Here is a 15,131-nt window from a genome sequence, read left to right as displayed (position 1 = left end):
GGTACTTCGCACCTGAGGTGAAGAATGGCGCGCCCTGCCTTCACCCAACAAACTTCGGGCCGTCGAGGAGGCTACCGGTGCGTGGCGCTCCTCCTTGCAGGTCTCTCGCAAGGACTCTGTTGTCCTCTGCCGGCTGCGCATTGGCCACACCTGGATGACACACAGCCATTTATTGCGCCGCGAGGACCCACCTTTATGTCGCTGCGGGTTATCTTTGACGGTGGTCCACGTCTTGTTAGACTGTCCGCTTTTAACTCCGCTCAGGCAGACGTTTGCGCCGCTTGATACGCTTCCTGCACTTTTATCAGATGACGTTGCGATGGCAGATTTAGTTTTGAGTTTTATTCGCTCGATCTAAGTGTTTGTCCTTTTTTGAGTTGAGTCTGGCCTTTGGCCTACGATTTTAGACTGGAGTTTTTAGTGCTTTTCTCGGTGGTTGGCTTTTCCTTTTTTGTTTTTATGGTCGGCCGACCACCGTCACACTCGGTGTGATTTTAATTCCTTTTTTCTTTGTCTGTGTGTTTCTTGTCCTGTGTCGTCTCTTGTCATCTCCGTTGTTTGTTTTTATTCCTTGTGGGTGTTTCAAGTTGGTGGAAAAAGGCACCGGTGGGCCTAATAGTCTGGTCCCCTCAATCCCACAAACCAACCAACTACCGTGGCCAGCAAGGCCCCTGCGTGTCTTTCCAATTGAGGCTGCTTACCAGCCTTTAAGAGTTTCCTGCATTTTGACGCAGGGTCACGCGACAGCGAAGTCGCTGCTCAGCAACCCTGTTCGTGATCTTTCCGAAGTGACTCACAAACGCCAGTCTACATGTGGTCAGCACCGAACAGCCACATCTAGACCCTGGCCCAGCTGAGCACAGTATGATCAGCACAGCAGGACCGCCAGTAGCAGTCGCCACAAGCCTGCTGACGTGACTGTGCCGCCGCCGGGCCGCGATCAGTGGACCTCCGTCTGCCCGTTCAGCTGCCACTGCTCCTCACCGTCGGTCCAGACTCTTGCACCGCCGTGTCGCTGGTGTGTTGTGTGACCCGCTGTTGTAGTACAAGGCGTCGCCGCCCTGCTCGCTACTGCGCCGCAACAGAGACGTGTGGCGTCTGCCGCTACCATGGAGACAGCACGGCCAGTCAGTACAGCCTTCCACTGCACACCCAGAATATATAACAGGTACACGGAAACACACTCGAATGACTGTACAAGGTTGGCAGATTAACTAAGACATTGTTTGGGTTCATACTAATGCCGGTCGGCAGCCAAATGTTCGAGCTGCGGTGAATACACTAATAAGCACATAATAAAGAAAATATCGTATTCTCTCCAGGACCAAAAACACGCCCGGCATACTCCTGTGGTCATTAAGTTCATTATTGCTTATATATACAAAAACATGTAAATCATCATAAATAAACAGCATCAAGATATTTCACACTATATGAGCCATATATTCTGGGTAGATACAATATGAGTGAGACACTACTTTGCCGAGCGGTCTAGGACGCTGTAGTCATGGACTGTGCGGCTGGTCCCGGCGGAGGTTCGAGTCTTCCCTCGGGCATGGATGTGTGTGTTTGTCCTTAGGATAATGTAGGTTAAGTACTGTGTAAGTTTAGGGACTTATGACCTCAGCTGTTAAGTCCCATACGATTTCACACATTTAAACCTTTTTGACACTACTTTCGTCTTGCATTTCTAATTACAGTTAATCTCATCACAGGTCAAAACTTATGTAAATACTCAGCCGTTGTGACAATGGTTAACGCATACATACAATGCTACCACAGTCCAACCTGTGGCCGGGGCAATGGCGCGAACGCGAACATTCGGCACACTCTGATTACTTCTCAGTAATATTTTCTCATAACGACTCATTATAATGTTTTGCCGAGGGTCAACCTACTGCGGTGGGAACTCACTCAGCCGGTACTTCAAGGAGAGTTCCATACGTAATGCAAAACATTTTTTTTCTCGGTCAATTTCAGCTCAAACAACGCAGATTTGTTGTGTAACATCATGGAATATTCTTGCTTCGGCCACTGTAGTTTCATGAAGGTCCGATAGGTGGCGGCGCTTTGTGTAGCCTTCAAAATAGCGTCTGTATTAGATGTCCGTTCCAAGCAGAGAGCTGTCACTCAGTCTCTTTTGCCGGAAAACCAGATCATCACAGATATTCGAAGGCGCTTGGAAAATGGCTGCGGACACCTGGCAGTGAACAAAAGCACGGTGAGTCGTCAGGCAAGGCGTCCGTGAGTATCGCAACGAGGCCACGCAAACACGAGTCGGCCGGCCACACACAGCTACGGTCGGGGGAACACGATCAGACACCTCGCTGCTCAAATGGATATCCCTCTTGGTGTTGCTGACACACTCATGCACCAATTGAAGTACTCAAACAAATGCGCCCTTGGTTGTTTTTAATGGATCCTCTATGGGACTTAATAACATCTCAGGCCATTAGTCCCCTAGCACTTACAACTACTTAAACCTAACTAACCTAAGGACATCACACACATCCATGCCCGAGGCACGATTCGAACCTGCGACCGTAGCAGCAGCGCGGTTCTGGACTGAAGCGCCTAGAACCGCTCGGTCACAACGGCCGGCCGCCCTCGGGTTCCTCGCTGCCTAGCAGGAGACCATAAAGAGCATCGAAGGACCAACTGTCTGGACCAACGAATGATGCACTCCATGGGAAGCAGTACGTGGATAATGGGAAAATTATCGATGCAGCAAGGCGGTGACTTCGACCTCGAATAGTAGAGAGACGCCACGCGAACATAGAGGCTTTCTCTGTAAGGTGGCACGAGGCTGTCGCACTGAACAGGGATTGTGCTGAAAAACAGGGTTTTGTAGCTAAAAGGGTGGGGAATAATTCGGTGCACTGGAATCCACAATACAACGAACCTACTTTCACAAAAGCAAAAAATGTGTTGCACTGCTTGTCGGACACGGCTCGTACACCATGATTCCTCACTGGGGTGATGGCTCTGGCCAGATTATTATCACATTCACTCACTCAGTGCTTGCGGCGCTTCTATTCTGCCTATCATCGACATGTGTAACCCAAAATGTGAAGATGATGATGTTTGGTTTGTGGGGCGCTCAACTGCGTGGTTATCAGCGCCCGTACAATTACCCAATCTTTGCTCAGTCTAATTGCGCCACTTTCCTGGATGATGATGAAATGATGAGGACAACACAAACACCCAGTCATCTCGAGGCAGGTGAAAATCCCTGACCCCGCCGGGAATCGAACCCGGGACCCCGTGCTCGGGAAGCGAGAACGCTACCGCGAGACCACGAGCGGCGGACACCCAAAATGTGTATCTCCGAGAACGGGATAATGGATCACTTACATGTTCACACAGGTCACGTTGTTGAGGAAAGGTTTTGTCAGCACGGAGACGCCGCCACAACCGAACAGTTGAGAAGGACTGCAGGCGGTGAGCGTCGGTCGCGTCGTCGCTGACCGGCCGACAGGTGGCAGACGTCGTCGGCCTCCCCTTCCCAACGAACGAACGAACTCGACCACCGCCCTGGACTGAAACTGGTCCCTGAGCATAGGCCGCTGTATCCTCCGCAGGTTCCATCCAAGCTGCCACTCGTTTATTTATCGATTGTCGTTCACTATTATTACTCGAGTTTATATACTGTCATTTTCTCATTTAGCCTTAGTGAGTGTAGCCGTGGACGGCAGAAAATGGAGTGCCAAATGAGGAAATCACATCATTTCCGACACACTCTTCTGTTTGAGGTCGACAGAGGGGTGACAGCAGCGGAGGCTGCCAGGCAGTGTATGGGGATGATGCCATTCGACAGAGCAGGGAAAGAAAATGGTTTTCTCGTTTACAGGAAAATCGTTTCCGCATTAGTGACTCTCCACGTTCAAGAAGAACTTTGGGGTTCAATGGAGATCGTTTAAACGCATCAATCCAACGCATCAATCCACAATGATCCACGTCAGTGTACTTGAGGACTGGCAAATGTGGTAAACTGTCATCACACAACCATCAAAAAATGGTTCAAATGGCTCTGAGCATTATGGGACTTAACATCTGAGGTCATCAGTCCCCTAGAACTTAGAACTACTTAAACCTAACTAACGTAAGGACATCACACACAGCCATGCCCGAGGCAGGATTCGAACCTGCGACCGAAGCGGTCACGCGGCTCCAGACTGAAGCGCCTAGAACCGCACGGCCACACCGGCCAGCTTGCATGAATCATTCAGCACAATTATACACTCCTGGAAATTGAAATAAGAACACCGTGAATTCATTGTACCAGGAAGGGGAAACTTTATTGACACATTCCTGGGGTCAGATACATCACATGATCACACTGACAGAACCACAGGCACATAGACACAGTCAACAGAGCATGCACAATGTCGGCACTAGTACAGTGTATATCCACCTTTCGCAGCAATGCAGGCTGCTATTCTCCCATGGAGACGATCGTAGAGATGCTGGATGTAGTCCTGTGGAACGGCTTGCCATGCCATTTCCACCTGGCGCCTCAGTTGGACCAGCGTTCGTGCTGGACGTGCAGACCGCGTGAGACGACGCTTCATCCGGTCCCAAACATGCTCAATGGGGGACAGATCCGGAGATCTTGCTGGCCAGGGTAGTTGACTTACACCTTCTAGAGCACGTTGGGTGGCACGGGATACATGCGGACGTGCATTGTCCTGTTGGAACAGCAAGTTCCCTTGCCGGTCTAGGAATGGTAGAACGATGGGTTCGATGACGGTTTGGATGTACCGTGCACTATTCAGTGTCCCCTCGACGATCACCAGTGGTGTACGGCCAGTGTAGGAGATCGCTCCCCACACCATGATGCCGGGTGTTGGCCCTGTGTGCCTCAGTCGTATGCAGTCCTGATTGTGGCGCTCACCTGCACGGCGCCAAACACGCATACGACCATCATTGGCACCAAGGCAGAAGCGACTCTCATCGCTGAAGACGACACGTCTCCATTCGTCCCTCCATTCACGCCTGTCGCGACAACACTGGAGGCGGGCTGCACGATGTTGGGGCGTGAGCGTAAGACGGCCTAACGGTGTGCGGGACCGTAGCCCAGCTTTATGGAGACGGTTGCGAATGGTCCTCGCCGATACCCCAGGAGCAACAGTGTCCCTAATTTGCTGGGAAGTGGCGGTGCGGTCCCCTACGGCACTGCGTAGGATCCTCCGGTCTTGGCGTGCATCCGTGCGTCGCTGCGGTCCGGTCCCAGGTCGACGGGCACGTGTACCTTCCGTCGACCACTGGCGACAACATCGATGTACTGTGGAGACCTCACGCCCCACGTGTTGAGCAATTCGGCGGTACGTCCACCCGGCCTCCCGCATGCCCACTATACGCCCTCGCTCAAAGTCCGTCAACTGCACATACGGTTCACGTCCACGCTGTCGCGGCATGCTACCAGTGTTAAAGACTGCGATGGAGCTCCGTATGCCACGGCAAACTGGCTGACACTGACGGCGGCGGTGCACAAATGCTGCGCAGCTAGCGCCATTCGACGGCCAACACCGCGGTTCCTGGTGTGTCCGCTGTGCCGTGCGTGTGATCATTGCTTGTACAGCCCTCTCGCAGTGTCCGGAGCAAGTATGGTGGGTCTGACACACCGGTGTCAATGTGTTCTTTTTTCCATTTCCAGGAGTGTAGTTGTATACGAAATCACACTATTTAAGATGAGTGCATGCAGAGTGACTGCAATTTTATTTCAGAAAGATCAGTAAACCGCAGTTCGACATATTCAATGTTCGATTTTCTCAACGTAAAACCAATCTTTTGAATTTTGAATGCCAGTACACTACATACCTGTCGGAATTTTGTCACGCTTACCGAAACTCTACGTGCCGTTCTCCCTCGCTCCTTCGCCGCTTCCCTGAGACCAGGAAGCCGGAAGACAAGAAGACACGACTCCAAGCGGTCCACGTCGTGATGTGAGAGAAGGAGGGGAAAAAGCGGTTCAATATTAGTGATGACTAAAGTCTATGAGTGTATTCGTTGCGGTTATTAAACTTTTTTGGAAGACGCTACGAACTTACGGACCAGGCCAATACTCTGAATGCCAGCTGTTTTCCTACACCGTATTCGGAATCGTAGTGTGTTTTGTCACGTTGTCGTCCACCCACTAGAGATGCAGTAGTGCGCGACTACTGACACTTGCGTGAGTACGGGCAAGTGTGGTGTGCGGCCGCCTCAGGAGGTGAGATAACGGGGGAGGAGTAGAGCGGCCCGTGGCTGGTGGGCGTGGGAGGGGCAGGGGCGGCAGCGGCCAGCAGGTGTCTGTGTCCTCTGGAGGCCAGCTGCCAGTCACGGGCGTGCCGGCGCGCCTGTTGATCAGCCCGCCACGGCCACAGCCACGCAGCCCGTGGCCGGCACAGTGTTTACCGCGGGCAAAAACCAGGGGGCCAGGGCGGGCCGCCACTGGAGCGCGACCGACGGGGGGCGGGGGCGGCGGAGGCGGAGGCGACGACCGCGCAGGAATCCCACGAGGCCTGGGCGCTGCCACCTCCTGCTACCGTATACTGCCCACGTAGGGTGTCTCTGCCGGTGCACTCCTCACACCTACTACAACTAAATAAACACCACCGAGCCAGCCGGTGTGGCTGTGCGGTTCTAGGCGCTTCGGTCTGGGACCGCGTGACCGCTACAGTCGCAGGTTCCAATCCTGCCTCGGGCATGGATGTGTGTGATGTCCTCAGGTTACTTAGGTTTAAGTAGTTCTAAGTTGTAGGGGACTGATGACCACAGATGTCAAGTCCCATAGTGCTCAGAGCCATTTGAACCATTTGAAACACCACCAAATCCTTCGCTACTCGCAGCAGTATACTGACACTAGCACATAGACCGTACAAACCAAACCTACATTTATAATGTCTGTGGACTTGGAAAGGCCTGTTGATAATGTTGACCAGAATACACTCTTCGAAATTGCCAGGCTACGAGGGTAGCGTGTCCACGTCTTTTTTACTAGAAAACTAGACTCTCTGAGTTTCGTAACTCACCTTGCCACTCCAAGTGCCGCATGGCGGCATTTTGCAAGCTGGGCAGGTCAGTGTGAGCGACACAGTGTGCACCTTTTTGGGTGCGTCACGCACTCTGCTGGTCCTCTGCACGCAGGTGCGGGTGAGACGCCGCCGACAGCGCATGTCTCAGGCAGCCTGCAGACCCCGGAAGTGTGCCTCTGCCAGCCAAGCGCTGCAGCGGGCACACGCGCCTCATTTATGAGACACTTGGCGCGGCGCCGTTTATACTACGGAATAACTACGAAACAAGTTGTGTTCCGTTTCATTACTGTGGACAGGAAATAAACGGAGGGTGCGATGGGGGGGGAGTATGTACACACACATCGTGAATGTACCAGTGCACGACTATAGGCCTGCAGGTGAACTGAGTACAGCACATTTTAAAAGATATAGAAAAAAACAAAACTATTAAAGAAATGAAATGATCGTATGGCATTGTTGGCCGGGGGGGCCCCATGCGGGGAAGTTCGGCCGCCGTATCGCAAGTCCTTTTTAGTCGACACCACTTCGGCGACTTGCGAGTCAATGATGATGAAGAACACACAACACCCAGTCATCACGAGGCAGAGAAAATCCTTGACCCCGCCGGGAATCGATCCCGGGACCCCGTGCGCGGGAAGCGAGAACGCTACCGCAAGACCACGAGCTGCGGACAACAATTAAAGAAAAATAACGTAACACAAATTGTACCGACAAAATTTAATGGAAACAGAAATCTGCCTTAGCATTATCTACTCGATGATCTCAAATTAGTTTTTAAAATTATTTTACTGCACCGTCACTGTACTTCGCAATTATACGTATTTTATAAAGAAGTGTATTTTCGTTCAAACACTCAAGCGGTGTTTATTCGTCTTAACGTGATTCATAATCGCTGACCTTCGAACAACTCCAATAGAAAACTTTGCACAACGTACATTCTACATTTCCTCCACTGCCCGTGGTAAAAGTAAATTCACCTATACACTTTCATTTTCGCATGATAAAACAGGGAGCAAGAATGGATAACGACAACAGTACAAAACATTAACAATAAATTAACAAACATACTAGAGCAACTGGTACAAGTGGAGGTCCCTAGCGTATTTGCTCCCACAACGCGCAGTAGGCAGCAAATCAAACACCTCGTAGCGGTAAATACTTAAGCCAAGCGGAATCACAAGGAAGCGAGACTTTTGAGGTCCGCTAAAAAAAACTTTCAGAACTGCGGGCCATTTTGGAAAAAAACCTTAGTGTCTCGAGAAAACGGGACGACTGCACCCTGTGTGGGCCTAAATGGCTCTGACCACTATGTAAGTAAGGCGGTACCGCCGCGCCCTTACAGCCACATAACGGGCCTCTCTAGAGTCACACGTGGTCTGCCCCGTCGTGGTCTTCGGGATACAGTTTCGGTCTCCACAAACTGTCGCCACGTCCGAGAAACAACAGAACAGTCATCGTGCCACGTGAGTTTGCGACTGTCCTGCTTTTCTATTGTTCCCGCGGCCCTCCACCTGAGAGAGCCTGCAAGGCGCCTTCTCTGTGCCGCACTGCACCGCCTGTGGGCTGTGGACGTCTGACTGCCCGGCAAACACTGCCCCGTCTGACACGTGCCCTGACGCCATCGTTGGCGTGGTCTTCCGTTGACCAGGATGCCATCTTCTTCGTGCAGGACACGATCGTACGGACATCTGTTGACAGTTTGTGTGATTATATCGTGAATTAGACACAGGACGAAGAAACAGCTGTTTGTTGCTTTCATTCTGGACACTAGTGTGTGTATCTACTAAAAAACCGTTTTTTATTCATTACCCAGAAGGTCTTCTGTACCAAGATACGTATCATCAAATATGTGTTGCATTTACAGGCCCAACTGAGGCCTTGAAAGATCGCAGTTGGCAAGTCCTCGTTTTCAGTAAAAATTAAATTTATCTGCAGATAAGAAGAATATTTAACAAGTCGGGGGTTCGCAGACTACTCCGAGCTGAACATCACAACGAGGTACCTTAAAATATAAACGAACCCTCTTAACACGCTATACCAGAAGTAGAATACAGCGAGTGAGAAGTTACGCACAGTTTGTATGGAAACCAGACTCAGATGTATGAGTTGAAGAACATGAAAGAGAAGCAGTAGTTAAGAAGCAGGTGAGACAGAGCTCTAGCTTATCCTCGATAATACGAGGGATATTTCGTAAACAAAGCACACAAATGTTTTGTTACATTTTTATTTTTTTTTCAGTATCTCTTTACAGACCGACAATACAGTCTCTCTGTTTCTCTGTGAGTGAATCCCAACGTCTCGGCAGCTCTATTATTCCATCCAGGATACCACTTCTGTTCGTCTGTCGAGTGGCTCGCGTCACGGTGGTAGAAGGCTCTTCGAGAAAAACATAACCACGTCCACGGATAGGTTTTGTTTTTTTTCCTTCTTTTAACTTTGGGAACAAGTCAAAGTCTGGTGGACCCACGTCCAGGCTGCGGCGTCACTTCCCACCCGCATTCGCGCAGTTTGTGGGCTGCAATGTCGCCAATCTGCCGGCGAGCACTGTCGTGGGCATTGAGTGGCCCAGCCTCAGCCTCGAGCAACTCAGGTCGAGTTCTGTGCGCAGGTTTTGCACTGCTGTGACGCTTGTTCCGCATGGCACTCTGTCGTGATGGTTACTTCGTGACCGTAAGCAAAAATCATCATTTCCTTGAGCTCTCGTTGAGACTTTTTTGGGCGTTGAAAATCTCAAACGTTCCACTCATTGAACTGTGATTTCAGCTCCAGTTCAAAGACTCTAATCCGCGTTTCAACATCAACAGCGGCAATTCGACACGAGAATCCATGACCTTCACGGTCGAACAGTTCTGTCGGGGAGGTTACAATGTCCACGCGTTTCTGCTTCTCTTCAGCGCTCAAACAGTGTGGGACTCATCTTGCACAAATTTTTCTCCTGTTCAAATGATTTGTCGGAATGCGGAGTACTTATGTTGCGGGAACTCCCGTGGCCTCAGAGGCTTCCTCACAAGTCGTACTGCGATCTTCTTCAAGAGCATCTGCCAGAAGTTTCACGCTTCGTTCATCTGGAGACGTTTCTGGCCTCCCGAGTCTTGGATTATCGTCTATACCACCAAGAAAACATGACGTGAAACTGTACTACGGTCCACAGCAGACTCACCGTAAGCTTCACTTAACGCACTGTGGATTTCGCTCAGATTTTTTCCGAGTTAAGTTTCGATCTTGGCGTACGATCTCTGGTCATCAACAGTCACAGTACCGGAGAACCTTTGCAGCGTCCATTTCTACCTCTTGCCAATTTTCTGTTAGAGTACACACCGAAAAAACGAAAACACGTTCTTCTTCCTCAAGCTGCCAACTTTATCTGACTCAGTTTTTATAGTTTCTAACACACAGTTCAACAAAACCAGACGTTTTAATTTCACAGAATCGGCATATGATTAGTGGAACTGAACAATTCAAATTTCTAGGTGTTCAGATAGATAGTAGTGTTGTGTGCTTTCCTTAGGTTAGTTAGGTTTAAGTAGTTCTAAGTTCTAGGGGACTTATGACCACAGCAGTTGAGTCCCATAGTGTTCAGAGCCATTTGAACCATTTTGATAGATAGTAAACTGTCGTGGAAAGCCCACATTCAGGATCTTGTTCAAAGACTTAATGCTGCGATTTTTACAATTCGAAAGGTTTCTGAAGTGAGTGACCGTTCGACACGAAAATTAGCCTACTTTGCTTATTTTCATTCGCTTATGTCATATGGTGTTACATTTACGGGTAACTCTTCCCATTCTAAAAGGATACATTTGGCTCAGAAACGGGCGGCTCGGCAAAGGTTCCAGCCTTTTACGGCATTTTCAAGTGATTGAGTTTATGTTATTCACATATACCGCAGGACATCACGCTCAAAGTTTGCCATAAATTAAGAAAAATATTCACTCCCCAATTTCTTAATTTATGGCCAATTTTGAGCTTCATATCCTGCGGTATATGTTAATGACATAATGCCAATCAATTGAAAGTGACTTAAAGGGTCGAAACAACAGTACAGTCAAATGGCGATGTGTTCGTTTAGAAAAGCATTCGTAGTCGTATAGGAATTGATATGAGCATCGTGAGACGGACTTTTACTTGGTGAGGCTACTCGGGACTCTGCGCTCGTACGTGTTTTTGTTGGCCTTGGCCGCTGCCAAGTCTTTAAAGTTCTACTTTGAACTTACGGACACTCGCAAGAAGCACTCAGGACGACGAATGATGAGATCCGCGAATCGCAGTCGCATCACATCGGCTCACCACAGCAACAGGTAACAGCGGCCGCAGTTCGGCGCATCCCCCACTTGTCAGCAACCACCTTAATGTCGGTCACGGTTAACATCGCATTTGCAATGCACACTCCCGACCTTGGGAATCGCGATATCTTGAGGCAAGAGTACTTCACTCCTGGTAGCTACTCTTCGGTCTGCCTAACTTGATCTACGCGCTTTACACACTGGCATGCAGTTTTTTCTGCAATCTAATTCTTGGTTCAAGGGGGATTTTTCTCGTAACCATTAATGTTTGTTTAGCTATCGAGTTAACTAATTGGAGCTCACCCAGCTAGTGATTTCCTTTGCCGGCCAGGGTGGCCGAGCGGTTCTAGGCGCTACAGTCTGGAACAGCGCGACAGCTACGGTCACAGGTTCGAATCCTGCCTCGGGCATGGATGTGTGTGATGTCCTTAAGTTTGTTACGTTTGAGTAGTTCTAAGTTCTAGGGGACTGATTACCTCAGAAGTTAAGTCCCATAGTGCTCAAGATCCATTTGAACCATTTGATTTCCTTTCTGATTCTTCCTTTATTTTCTGTTATATGCTCTATTCGAATGCATACCTTTTTCTGGTCACGGCTGAAAGGATGATTTGTGTCCTGTATGCGACTGGGCGCCAGCTCAACTGTAACTGTGCAGCATCGCGCCGGTGGCGAGGAACATTCATTTTCTCTTATAACTGCTCTATTTTAATTATGAAAATTCTATGTAAAAGTTGCTTTATAAGCTCGACATATAAAACAACTTTCACATAGAATTTTCATAATTAAAATTTATAAGCTCGACATCCCCCCCATGAACCATGGACCTTGCCGTTGGTGGGGAGGCTTGCGTGCCTCAGCGATACAGATGGCCGTACCGTAGGTGCAACCACAACGGAGGGGTATCTGTTGAGAGGCCAGACAAACGTGTGGTTCCTGAACAGGGGCAGCAGCCTTTTCAGTAGTTGCAGGGGCAACAGTCTGGATGATTGACTGATCTGGCCTTGTAACATTAACCAAAACGGCCTTGCTGGCTGGTATTGCGAACGGCTGAAAGCAAGGGAAAACTACAGCCGTAATTTTTCCCGAGGGCATGCAGCTTTACTGTATGATTAAAGGATGATGGCATCCTCTTGGGTAAAATATTCCGGAGGTAAAATAGTCCCCCCTTCGGATCTCCGGGCGGGGACTACTCAAGAGGACGTCGTTATCAGGAGAAAGAAAACTGGCGTTCTACGGATCGGAGCGTGGAATGTCAGATCCCTAAATCGGGCAGGTAGGTTAGAAAATTTAAAAAGGGAAATGGATAGATTAAAGTTAGATATAGTGGGAATTAGTGAAGTTCGGTGGCAGGAGGGACAAGACTTCTGATCATGTGACTACAGGGTTATAAACACAAAATCAAATAGGGGTAATGCAGGAGTAGGTTTAATAATGAACAAAAACATAGGAGTGCAGGTAAGCCACTACAAACAGCATAGTGAACGCATTATTGTGGCCAAGATAGATACGAAGCCCATGCCTACTACAGTAGTACAAGTTTATATGCCAACTGGGTCTGCAGATGATGATGAAATTGATGAAATGTATGATGAGATAAAAGAAATTACTCAGGTAGTGAAGGGAGGCGAAAATTTAATAGTCATGGGTGACTGGAATTCGTCAGTAGGAAAAGAGAGAGAACGAAACATAGTAGGTGAATATGGATTGGGGGGAAGGATTGAAAGAGGAAGCCGCCTTGTAGAATTTTGCACAGAGCATAACTTAATCATAGCCAACACTTGGTTCAAGAGTCATAAAAGAAGGCTGTATACATGGAAGAATCCAGGAGAGACTAAAAGGTATCAGATAGATTATATAATGGTAAGACAGAGATTTAGGAACCAGGTTTTAAATTGTAAGACATTTCCAGGGGCAGATGTGGACTCTGACCACAATCTATTGGTTATGAACTGTAGATTAAAATTGAAGAAACTACAAAAAGGTGCTAATTTAAGGAGATGGGACCTGGATAAACTGAAAGAACCAGAGGTTGTACAGAGTTTCAGGGAGAGCACAAGGGAACAATTGACAGGAATGGGGGAAAGAAATACAGCAGAAGAAGAATGGGTAGCTCTGAGGGATGAAGTAGTGAAGGCAGCAGAGGATCAAGTAGGTAAAAATACCAGGGCTAATAGAAATCCTTGGGTAACAGAAGAAATATTGAATTTAATTGATGAAAGGAGAAAATATAAAAACGCAGTAAAGGAAGCAGGCAAAAAGGAATACAAACGTCTCAAAATGAGATCGACAGGAAGTACAAAACGGCTAAGCAGGGATGGCTAGAAGACAAATGTAAGGATGTAGAGGCTTATCTCACTAGGGGGTAAGATAGATACTGCCTACAGGAAAATTAAAGAGACCTTTGGAGATAAGAGAACCACCTGTATGAACATCAAGAGCTCAGATAGAAACCCAGTTCTAAGCAAAGAAGGGAAAGCAGAAAGGTGGAAGGAGTATATAGAGGGTCTATACAAGGGCGATGTACTTGAGGACAATATTATGGAAATGGAAGAGGATGTAGATGAAGATGAAATGGGAGACACGATACTGCGTGAAGAGTTTGACAGAGCTCTGAAATACCTGAGTCCAAAGAAGGCCTCGGGAGTAGACAACATTCCATTAGAACTACTGACGGCCTTGGGAGAGCCAGTCATGACAAAACTCTACCATCTAGTGAGCAAGATGTATGAGACAGGCGAAATACCCTCAGACTTCAAGAAGAATATAATAATTCCAATCCCAAAGAAAGCAGGTGTTGACAGATGTGAAAATTACAGAACTATGAGTTTAATAAGACACAGCTGCAAAATACTAACACGAATTCTTTACAGACGAATGGAAAAACTAGTAGAAGCCGACCTCGTGGAAGATCAGTTTGGATTCCGTAGAAATGTTGGAACACGTGAGGCAATACTGACCGTACGACTTATCTTAGAAGAAAGATTAAGGAAAGGCAAACCTACGTTTCTAGCATTTGTAGACTTGGAGAAAGCTTTTGACAATGTTGACTGGAATAGACTCTTTCAAATTCTGAAGGTGGCAGGTATAAAATACAGGGAGCGAAAGGCTATTTGCAATTTGTACAGAAACCAGATGGCAGTTATAAGAGTTGAGGGACATGAAAGGGAAGCAGTGGTTGGGAAGGGAAGGAGACAGGGTTGTAGCCTCTCCCCGATGTTATTCAATCTGTATATTGAGCAAGCAGTAAAGGAAACAAAAGAAAAATTCGGAGAAGTATTAAAATCCATGGAGAAGAAATAAAAACTTTGAGGTTCGCCGATGACATTGTAATTCTGTCAGAGACAGGAAAGGACTTGGAAGAGCAGTTGAACGGAATGGACAGTGTCTTGAAAGGAGGATATAAGATGAACATCAACAAAAGCAAAACGAGGATAATGGAATGTAGTCGAATTAAGTCGGGTGATGCTGAGGGAATTAGATTAGAAAATGAGACACTTAAAGTGGTAAACGAGTTTTGCTATTTGGGGAGCAACATAACTGATGATGGTCGAAGTAGAGAGGATATAAAATGGGGACTGGCAATGGCAAGGAAAGCGTTTCTGAAGAAGAGAAATTTGTTAACATCGAGTATAGATTCAAGTGTCAGGAAGTCGTTTCTGAAAGTACTTGTATGGAGTGTGGCAATGTATGGAAGTGAAACATGGACGATAAATATTTTGGACAAGAAGAGAATAGAAGCTTTCGAAATGTGGTGCTACAGAAGAATGCTGAAGATTAGATGGGTAGATCACATAACTAATGAGGAGGTATTCAATAGAATTGGGGAGAAGAGGAG

General features: G+C 48.0%; 1 protein-coding gene across 1 annotated transcript in view; it reads right to left on the bottom strand.

Moving 5' to 3' along the window:
- Positions 1-940: 940 nt before the first annotated feature.
- Positions 941-15,131, bottom strand: part of LOC126109554 (uncharacterized) — a 34,007-nt gene continuing 19,816 nt past the window's right edge. Inside the window, exons 2-3 of the mRNA XM_049914569.1 lie at positions 6,173-6,520; positions 941-1,144 (exon numbers count right to left, since the gene is read on the bottom strand). Of these exons, the coding sequence (XP_049770526.1) occupies positions 941-1,144; positions 6,173-6,520 (552 nt within the window). The remainder of the gene's footprint in view (positions 1,145-6,172; positions 6,521-15,131) is intronic.

This window comes from Schistocerca cancellata, chromosome 12 (genome assembly GCF_023864275.1).
Source record: "Schistocerca cancellata isolate TAMUIC-IGC-003103 chromosome 12, iqSchCanc2.1, whole genome shotgun sequence".
Taxonomy (NCBI): domain Eukaryota; kingdom Metazoa; phylum Arthropoda; class Insecta; order Orthoptera; family Acrididae; genus Schistocerca; species Schistocerca cancellata.
This window is presented reverse-complemented; position numbering and strand designations above follow the sequence as displayed.